General features: G+C 39.0%; 1 protein-coding gene across 1 annotated transcript; it reads left to right on the top strand.

Annotated features, from left to right (window-relative positions):
* The first annotated feature begins 1,746 nt into the window (after positions 1-1,746).
* Positions 1,747-10,812, top strand: bricd5 (BRICHOS domain containing 5). Its single transcript, XM_048552150.2, has 7 exons — positions 1,747-1,831; positions 3,103-3,404; positions 3,942-4,091; positions 5,438-5,575; positions 6,306-6,413; positions 9,662-9,806; positions 10,252-10,812. Exons 1-7 carry the CDS (start codon positions 1,747-1,749, stop codon positions 10,344-10,346), a joined length of 1,023 nt encoding a protein of 340 aa, XP_048408107.2. The 3' UTR covers positions 10,347-10,812.
* The last annotated feature ends 103 nt before the right edge of the window (positions 10,813-10,915 follow it).

Below are 10,915 nucleotides of genomic sequence, written 5' to 3'. Positions count from 1 at the left end.
AAGCTCTATGTACTATTTGTCCGCTTCATTGCTTGGTCTACTTATGATTCATAAATGAAGACACCTAAATCTTTTTGAAACACTCCAACAACACTCTCCAACCTTACCATTTAAGAAATAAACTGTATTTCAGTTTTTCCTACAAATGGGCTAACAACATTTTCCTGCATTATAATCTACCAAATTTCTGCCCATCACTTATCCGCTCCAAATCTTGAACTATCTTTGCATCCTCCTCTCAGCTCACACTCCCCGATGTGTATTATCTGCGAACTTGCAAACATCATATTTAACATACACATCCAACTAACTGATGTAGATTAGGAATTGTTTGGACCCAAACAAATATCTGATTGCATTTTAGATGTCCAGAATCCACTGTATTCTGTTTTGACTTGGCTTATAGATCAAGGTTCCTGTGGCCATCCATAATTTGTCCAGTTGTAACTGACTGAAGAATGCTGCAGCTATTGCTCCTCCTGGGTTGTTGTCCAATCACTGTGCTGCTGGTCCGGAGGATGCTGCACTTTCTCCTCAATGGTCTAGCCATAATCACACATATACATGTGGAGCCAATGGCATTGTACAATATCTCAGGTGTTGAGAAAATTTGTTCCAAAGGACTTAAATAATTTGACACTAAGTACAGCACAAGCCTCTGAATGTGGTTTGCTGGTTTCCGCCCTTTAAAGTGCTGATATCACATCAAATTCAATGATTTCCTGCTTTGCTGTTGTCTTTTCCAGCCTGCTGATTTGCAGGCACAACACATACCCTTATGTGGTTGAGAAAGAACCATTGCATCCTTAAAATGACTTTATTTGCTATTTTAAGTCCCACAAATAGCTTCTCATTAGACCTAACTTGTGAACCCATCTCTGGAAAGGTTGTAAGGGGCAGGATCTCAAACCAAATTTCATTTTCTGCAACTTCCCCACCTCAACTGCCTCACTCATGCCTCCAATGGCTCATGAAGTTTCAGTTCATCATGTTCCTCATTTGCTTCCTCTTTTTCACTCTTATGCTTGGTGTTATTCTCTATTTCATCCCGTGTGACCTGTGATCTCTAGCTGCCATCATCCCCCTTTTTAATAACTGGAGATTGCTGAAGAAATTGTCTTTTTGTCACACATTCAATTTCCTCTCCACTGACGTGCTGCCCAATCCAAAGGTGCCAACATCATAATGGGTAGCTGTTGCCAAGTGCCAGATGTTCTTTTTTGTCTGTTGCATGGTTCTGATCAATGAACTGTTGGCAGGCTATGTCACTACACCAGCAGCAAAGCCAAGCCAAACATATCATCCCCTGGTGCTTCAAGCACACCTTACTGCAAGGAATTTCAATCTGCATGACTCTCCATTTTCTGGCCAACATTTTGAAGCCAATTACTTTAGTCACACCAATAACAGATCACATCAACAACAATTTACATATAATTGCATTTTTAGTAGGACAAAATTCAAACGCATTTATAGAGTTACAATCGTACGAAAGTGAATACTGAGGCACAAACAGAGTGATGACCATTGGTTTGGTCAGAGGTGGGTTTTAAGGAGGACATTAACAAAGGCTAACCAAAAGACTTTTGGAGAGAATTGTCGAGCACAGACATTGATTACAGGAGGTATGACTGCTAAAGGATCATTTGCAGGGTCAAAAACACAGAATTTCAGTATTATAGGAATGGGCAGAGGGGTGGAAGGGATGAATTGTAAGGCTTGGGGAGGCTACAGAAGTATAATGCCATGAAGGGATTTAAACATGAGGATGAGGATAGAAGCAACAGAGTTTTAAACAGCATTAAGCATATGGAAGGCACAAAATTGGGAGGTCAGCTAGAAGAGCTTTAGAATTCTTGCAACTTAAAAAGAAAAGCTTAGAGAAAGCCTGGATACTAAATTGATTTTATGAAGTCACAGAAAAATAACTTGTATCTTACACTATCCTCAGGACAGCCGGTGGAGCACTTTTGAAGGGCAGCCACTGTTGCAGTGTAGGAGTAAATATACAGTGCAGTTCACATATGCTGGGTTCCTTTCCTTCATTAGTATTTTAGCTTTAATTGTAATGTTTAACATCCTTATCATTTCTTTATTTTTGCCTGGAAATTATATCTGTGTTTTAAAAACTGAGTCCATGACTTCCTCTGTGAAAATCATACTAACAAAGCTAATTAAAAAGAAAACACACTTGTACATGAGAAGGAAAGATTTGTAGGGCCACTGAGAAAGAGCAACAGAGTAGGACTGACTGGATTGCTTTCAAGGAACTAGCACAGACATAAATGGCTTCTATGTTGCATGATTTGAGAATATTGTTGCCCACCCTGTACCCCAATTCATTTCATGTTTTTAATACCAATAACACAATTTGAATTCTTTAGGGTTCCCACCATTCCCAGAAAGATATAACTTAAGAAAATTAAATACATACTTGAAGCAGCTCTGAAGGGGAATAACTGAGGTAACTGAAATGCAAGAAAGATTAAATGCATGGAGCATATGATAAAAGGACACATTTCTGGAATGTGTAAAAGATACAGAAGGGTCCAAGAATGGTTTAGGGAGCAACAGATGTTGAGCAAAATGCTGAACATTCCTACAGTATCACCAGACAAACCAAACGGTTAGAGCGAAATTAAGAATTCTGACGTGTCAAACTGAATATGAGGAAATTAGTTATCAGAATTAATGTGACATAGAACTGACCTTTACTCAAATTGCGTCTTGGCTCCTCACACACAACTTCTTTCTCTTGTTCTGTTACTTGATATCAACCTCCTCCTCAATTCCTTTTCACATTCCTACTGCTTTGTAGGTTGTTAGTTTTCTTGGTTTTGTTTCCATTCCTTCTGTCCTGGAGACACATGTTGCAATACTCCTCAGATACAGATACTCAAGGAAACATATTAAAGCTCCCCTTAGATATAACTGAACATGCTCCAACTCCCAACTGATACACCAAACATCCTCTCCCCTTCAATTTAAACTCCTTCTTTTACACATGAACTTATTCTAACTGCTATCAGTGACTGTGTATCATTGTCCATCTGAACAGACTTGAACTCCCCTCACATTCTTGAGCATGCTCTCGTATCTCAGAGACTCTCTGGCACCTGCTGCTCTCTGGCTCCTGTTTTGTGATACTGGCACTCTTCAGAGCTCTCCTTATTGTTGCTCCATCGCACCTGGCATCAGGTTGCATTCCTTGGCTCAAACAAGCTGAGGCTCGGGAAAGGGAAGGGAAGGGAGTTCAGCCACACAGGTTTCGGCTCCATCAACAAAGTGTCGATGTCCACTGCAGCAGCAGGAGCCAGAAAGGAGAGGGAAATTGCAGTCAGCATTCTCAAAGTATGGAGAGAAGCAGCAGGATTGTGAATACCCTGAAGGGTGTATTCCCATTTGTAAGTATTAAGTATCAATGACATTCTCAGATATGCTGTTACCTTAAATTGGTTGTAGAAGTGTGGTAACAGTGGGGTTTGGGAAGGAGAGATTTTCTTCAAGTTCAACCTGCAGTTCGTGACCAGCAACACCATAGGTTGGCTGAGTTGGAGAGAAACTACTGAGTGCCAATGACTCATTTCTTTCATAACTGCCAGTTTTATTATTTCAGAACCCATGGACTTTAATGTCAAGAAGGGTCAGGTTGAATGTTCAATCACGAGGGACTGTAGCAAGACTGCAGAAGCTAATACTCTACAGTGGGCTAGGCCCTCATTATTCTCAAGTTTTAATTCTGATTGAGACTCAAGTTCGTTCAGTATCAAAAGAAGAATTTCTTTCTGAATAGGTCAGAGGTTCTGAACAGGTTGGAGAAACTCCATTTCCTTTTCATTCCTGCAAATTCAGAAAATAATTCCACCTGATTCATCTGAACCTGAGTGGAAGTTGTGCCTATTCTGCATATTCAACATTTAAACTCCTTCCTCTTTACACAGTTCCCACAGCAGGTACAAGCAGATTCCTTGGGAACTCAAGCCAGGACAAGACTGCGCATCTTATGGGGAGCTTTACTCTTGCTGGTCATGGCCACAATTATTGGGGTCTCAACCATGAGCATCCTAGGTCTGAAGGCAAGCAACCAACAAGTAAGTAAAACATGCATACTCACTCCCTGCCCAACCTCAAATCTCAGGTCAATAAGCGAGTTTGAAAAGTGGAAAGGAATTTGAGGCCAAACAGGAATTGGCCAGTTAGGAAGCAAATTTCAGACACTGAGGTTCAGGTTTTTTGAAACAAACTGGGAAACAGCTAAAAACTGAACAACCCAGAACTTTAAAATGTTTCTTTGCAAGCAGCTGGATCACATCTCAAATGTTGACCTGTCTGCTGTGTATCTGGAATTTGTGGTTTTATCTCCAGCCTAGTTTTCTGACTCTGACATAACATTTCATAAACCCAAGTTACCAGACCCCAGCAAAAATAAAAATGTATTTTCATTTCAGTTAATGGTTAAAGTTGGTTAATAAAAAATCAGGTCATACAGGAAACCACATTAAGAGCTTACAGATATTGCTTTTAAGTGTGATGGATTTGGATTATACTATTGTTTTCTACAAAATTTCAGGGCCACTTCATTTATTTTCAGTGTTATCTTCTGTCGAAGATGATAAAGATACACTGTTAATGTTTCAGGATGTTTAAAACTGAATTCAAAATCTCAAATTTTGGGATTGAACTCATATTCCCTGGATTGGTCCCAGCTGCTGAATTATGAGTCTAGTAAATGAAGAACTCATTTTGACAGAAAGTATTTGCAATCCAAAATGCCTTACATCCAATAAATCACACAATGTTGGAAATTCTAGAGCAAATTTGCATATAGCAAGCTCTCACAAACAACAATGAGGTTAACGTCGAGGTAATCTGTTTTTAACTATCCTGGTTAAGACTAGACCACCAGCAGAATTCCACTTTTTAAATTATTGCGGTGCAGTGTTTATGTCTAACCAAGAGAACAGATGAGGTCTTGCTTTAAAATCTCATTCGAAAGATTGCAGCCTCAACAGTGCAGTATTCCTCTCATAATGAACTGGAGTGTCAGCCTATATTTAACACTGAAGTCTCTGCAATGGGGCTTAGATCCACAACCTACCGCAGGAGGGGCAAGTGTTCTAGCCGATGGAACACAACTATCACCTTAGTTTTGTAGGTAAGCCAAACAGCTAGATCTATCATGTTTAGTATTGACTTACAATTGTCTTGTTCATGTAGCAAACTCATGTAAACTCAGTGTAATGTATACATTTATTTACAGTACATGTACTCGGATACACTCTTCTTTCCTGTGTAGGTTTGTATTGTCCAAGTCAACCTCTCTTCCTCTAATAAGATTTGTGTCACTGCATTTGTTGAAATTCAGTAAAGTGAAAGGAGATTGTAGTCACGAGAGGTTGTTGCTGGTTTTAATATTCAAGTATCTGCCTCTCCTTAGGTTGTTCAGATTACATTTCACGATGTGCAGGGTGCTATGGTCAGTCAGTCAGCAGTTGTGAACAAGGAAGGGGACCTGGTAACATACCATATAATGGACAGGAACCGTACAGCAGTGGTGCTGTTTGACAGCAAGAATGTGAGTAAGGGGCTGGAATGGCTCCAGTAATGCTATATATATTAAATTAGGAGTTGCTGCTCAGATTTCAGACAAATCCTCAGGTTGCATTTGTTGTAGGCTTCATTTTAGTACCATCAAATTTATACTGCATTTATGGATAATGTTTCACATAACCTTCCTTCTGCTTCCTGTAATCTCATCAACACATCCCTCCCTTACACTCTCATGTATTTAGCTGGTTGCCCCTTGTATTAAATGCATCAATACTACTTCAATCCAACAACACCACGTATTAGCAAGTTCAACATACTGATCACTGTCCAGATGAAAAGTTTAATCCAAAATCATTATTAGATTCTTTTAAGTGATTGTTACATTCTTCTTAGTACCCTTTGGTTGGAAAACTTGGAAATCTGTGGGTTTCTCTCAGTTCTGTGGCATTTTAGCCACACAAACTGCTCCTTTTTCTGGTAAGATTTCACCCCTCCCCCAATGGGGGTGCTTTTTAGGGCAAACAACCACTGGACTCCATGTGGGGAGGGGGAAAGCTTGGGGAATTTGGAAAGTACTGCTCCATCCAGCCTACAGACACTTAATATCTCCCCTAAAACTGTCTTTGCTTCAGCTAACCGCCCGTCCACAAAATATCATCAACTCAGCTCCTGGAAGCAGATTGTCTCCCCATCCCTTGTTTTATTTCTATTGTGCTTCTGACACAGACTAACTGATTCTTTTTTTCCTTTGGCAGCATTTAGTTTGTTATCAACTGGGAGGGGGTAACATTTGTCTAGTTCGGAAAATGTTGGCTGCTGACCAGAAGAATATTCACACTGTCATCACTGCCCAGAAGCATAAGGTAAAGCAACATTCGCATCTCCCCAAAACTCAGCCCAAAGCAGAAAATAGTTTCATGGAGAAATAGAAACATGTTCCACAAAGTTCCCAGATGTGTCCATGTGCCATAACGACAATACTGCTTGCACAAACGGAGCAAATAACAACCAATAAGGAAATGACAGATATTCAGCAACTTTCTTTTCTATCTGTTTTCATACTAGAAGGCAAGAAAAGCATCAACTTGTAGTAGAAAATCAAGGAACACAAGGGACAGAGGTATCTAAAATGATCACTATCACAAAGGGATAAAGTGTTATGAAAACTAACGAGATGAAAGACTGACATGTCCCCTGATCCTGATAGCCTTCATCTTGGGGTCTTAAAGAAATGCATTGGTTATAGACAATACTGTGTGGAGTTGGAGGAACACAACAGGTCAGGCAGCATCAGGGGAGAAAGAAAATTGACGTTTCAGGTTTACACCCTTCGGGACTCCAGTGAAACGTATCACATAAAAGATAAATACACAAGAGCTCATGGTGCCGGGTAATCTGTAAGCGAGCATAGCTGACTGGTTAACAAAATGCAAAGAGTCATTGTGTGATTTTCAGTTTGACAAAATATTGTCATAACTTGTGGGGTGTCACAAGTATTAGGAATGGAACCTCAACCATCTACAATCTATATAATGGCTTGGATGAAGGTAGAGTAGATTGTAGCCAAATTTGCTGTCAATTTAAAAATAGGTAGGAAAGCAAATTATCAGAAAAATATAGAGTCTACAAATGGCAAAAAAAGTGAGTGGATAAAATTGACAGATGGAGAATATTGTAGGAAAATAATAGCTGGTCAACTTTGACAGGGAAACAAAAGGCAGAATATTATTTAAATGAAGAATTGCTACATTTGAGTAGCTCATGCCTAAATCACACAGTTAGCATACTGGTACAGCAAGTAATCAGCAAAGCAAATAGAATGTTGGCCCTTCTTGTTAAGGGGGTTGGAGTATAAAAACAGGGATGTCTCACTAAATTGTACAGGGAACCGGTGAGAACATATCTTGAAAACTGCTTGAAGTTTTGGTTTCCTTATTTACTGAAGGATTTACTTGAATCAGAGTCAGTTTGTTAGGTTGATCACTGCTAATCAGGGGTTTTTTCATGAGTAAATGCTGAAGTTGAACCTTTTATTCATTGGAATTTGGAAGAATAAGAAATAATCTTAATGAAACAATTTAAGATCCTGATAAGTCTTAACAGGATAAATGATGAGAAAATATTCCCATTTTGGGTTAGTCCACAAAGGGATGACAGCTTCAGAATGGATGCAGTGCAGGCTCAAGAGTTGAGAGGCCAACTCCTACTCTTAATTCTTGTGTTGTGAAATTCAAATTCTGAAGTTATTAAAAGTGTAAGATTGGCAATATACCCTTAAAGTGGATTTTAAAAATGATTGTTCTGAAGCAGGAAAATTTACATAGCCATCCGGTTTTCTTTAATGCCAGTGATATTTACTGTACTGACTTAGCTGGCAAGGAGCCTAAATTGCTCAATATAAGTAAATAATGTCTTTGAAATCCATCTTTAGTTTGAAATGAAACCATGAATAAGGACTGAGCAGGCTCATGGGGTTTCTACTCATATCTTCAACACACCAGGATTTACATGGATGGGGCAGCTGCAGGATATGCACAAGTATTCAAACACACTTTTCATAAGGAAAAGGACAATAAGTAACTAATAAATATATTAATATTCTCATAGACCTGGCAATTGAATTAACTAAAAGTTAAATTTGTTACCCATTAAAACTGATGGTTACAACCAGCAAACAGAATTCACCCTGCGCATTTCTGGCAGTGGGCTAAGGCCCGAAATGAAATGCATCCCTTCATGAGTGGCTGTGGATTTAACACAAAACCTGCTTTGTTCCATTCTCACTGTAAAAGTTGCAGCATTATATTGGAATGCTGCGCTGAAACACCATCTCAGCTCACATCTCCAAAATGATTCCAGTCATGCTTTCACACAGACTTTCCATCATCGAGGAAAACTAGGTTCCAGGAAAATATAGAGTATTCACTTGTATCTATAGGGTCCACTAAACACTCTCCTATCTTCATCTGTTGGTACTGATCATTTCAGGGATACAGTTCCAGTAATGTCGCCTAAGCAAATATTTTTCATGTGTGACCTCTGACAGAGCTGGTGAAATATGTGTGATTAAAGTCTTACCTGATTTCCACTCTCCAGCAGATGCTTATGTACATTCATTTTCTCCCTGAATGATCCAAAGTCACTAAAGCCATTTTGCCACAACCATTCTCCATCTGAGTTCAGTTAAATTTCGCACGAATAAAGTATCAAACCTGCTCTATGCATGACTAAATTCTGCTCAAAGCGTTTCACTTACCTATTGTGTTTGTTAATTATTCATGAGTTTTGCAAAATTATACGTGCACAAATATTTAGTGCTTGCGATCATTCATCCTATGCAAATTACATTTCCTCTGCATTTCATTTACTATAAAAGTGACTGTTTTTATTTCTCTCTTCCATTGTCGGGAATTCCTTTCTCCAATGACATTATGCATTCCATCTTAGTTTGTTGCTCAGTCAAGTGCAGAGTGTGGTTTATGTTCGACAAGTCTGGCTTGGCACTGGTGAAAGAGGTGATCAGCACAGACAAGATCACAATGTAAAATTGCGATGGTGGAATTTGAGACACATCTTAAATTACATATTATTTGCAGCATAAAACACCTCATTTGGCTCCACAAATTGGATTTGTTGAAACAAAAATTGTTAAATACCTGTAGAATAGAATTAAGCATTACCAAGAAAGCCAATAGAAACTACCATCTAACTATCCAATTATTGGACTATGTCTTCTTAAAATCTTTTGTACTTCACCTGAGATTTGCCAGAAAGGAAAATCACAAAGATACACACTAACACTGACAAATAGAAACAAAAGAGGCCAGAGTTAATGGTCTGAAGGTTAGCTGAAAGTTGAATCGAGACAGTTATAAAGTGTCTAAATATGACATGAATTGTTCCTCAAGCTTGTGTTGGGCTTCAATGGAACACTGCAGCAGAAAGAGGTGAAGGTGGTTAGAGAGAGAAAAGGAGGTGGGGTAGGGAAGGGTGGAATGCCATGGGGCGATGTTGACAATGAGAATTTACAAAGTGTAAGTAGCCAATTTACCATGTGAAAAACCTGAAGAGTTATACAGAGAAAACACTGATTTCTTCTTAACTTAACCAGTTGTTGCTGCCAAGAAATGAAACCCAATTCTCCAGGGAGTATTTTGGAATCCTGAGTAAAAAGAAAGTGGATCTACTGACTTTGGGTGATCATGTTGACGGCCTCTGCAATCACATCTCTGTTTACTGGCTGCAGAAAAGTAACAGTAAGTGCTGTGTTTTTAAAAGGGTTTCAACAATTGTAACATAATTTTATAAAACACTAAGTGTCAGGATTGGAATAACTCCTTTCACTTATTTTTGATGTAGTGAGAATGCCAGATGTGTAATTTCCCTTTTGCTGTTCTACAATAAACTCCATTCAACAGTGTTCTTTGTCAAGAACATGATGCAGAACATTTACTGAAAATCTCTGTAGCTTAATAATTTTACTTGTAATTTATTCAAGTGCCATTGAAGGGAGGCATTGCTCTCAAAACCTTTACAGTGCCATGCGATGTCCTAGTGGTACTGTAGCTCATGAATTAGCTCAGAAAAGGCACGGCTATGCTGTGTACTCGGTCAATAATTAAGGACACATTAGTGATCCTACCGGCTGCATTCCATTTGGCACCTGATTTTTCTCACAACACTACCTTTCTGCTTCCACAGGGCCTGGGAGGCAACGGCTGATCTACTTCTGCATCGATATCTGTTTTCCAAACAATGTCTGTGTCTCCGTGTGTTTTTACTATCTGCCAGATTAAACCTTGCCTGCACTACTTCCTCACGTTAGTCATTGATCACAGAACATAGCCGATTTGTTCTAAAAAGAGTAACTTAATTGCTTTTCCTTTACTCTTACATTTCCGATTCCTTTCTTTCCCAATTCTTATTCAGAGCACCAGCAACTAATTAATAAGCTTCTATGCAAGGATATGCAACAACCTATGTACAGAGGGGAGGTGAATTGAAGAGGGAGGAAGTTACTTTCATTTGCCTGGTTAGTCTGTTGAATACAATATGCCACTTCTTCCCAAGTTCAGAATTAATATATTTTGTTATTGAAGTATTAGCGGTTAAAAATTACCAAAATTCAAGATTTTACAATGGCATCAGAGAACTAGTTTCTTTATATTGCTTCATGCAGTTGCCTATTTGTTACTGAGATGTACACCATCCATCTACATGTTCTTGAGTTTTCCAGAGAAACAATAAAACTGATCAACTCGCCGTGGATACATTTTTGTTGCCATAGTCTGTAACATCCAGACATGGAATCGCATCACTTGTTGAAACCTCAAGACAGCACCCTTTTCACAGAACAAGAGTAGAA

The sequence above is a fragment of the Stegostoma tigrinum genome, chromosome 23 (assembly GCF_030684315.1).
Source record: "Stegostoma tigrinum isolate sSteTig4 chromosome 23, sSteTig4.hap1, whole genome shotgun sequence".
NCBI classification, from domain to species: Eukaryota; Metazoa; Chordata; class Chondrichthyes; order Orectolobiformes; family Stegostomatidae; genus Stegostoma; species Stegostoma tigrinum.
Note: the sequence above shows the minus strand (reverse complement) of the source record. Positions and strands in the feature narration are given on the sequence as shown.

Excerpts from the sequence above, each read along its gene's own strand:
- bricd5 (XM_048552150.2), top strand. The coding sequence starts at position 1,747 with ATGAAGGGATTTAAACATGAGGATGAGGATAGAAGCAACAGAGTTTTA. Across the intron at positions 1,832-3,102 it reads GGAAGGCACAAAATTGGGAG|AGACTCTCTGGCACCTGCTG; the intron begins GTCAGCTAGAAG and ends CTCGTATCTCAG. Across the intron at positions 9,807-10,251 it reads CTGGCTGCAGAAAAGTAACA|GGCCTGGGAGGCAACGGCTG; the intron begins GTAAGTGCTGTG and ends CTGCTTCCACAG.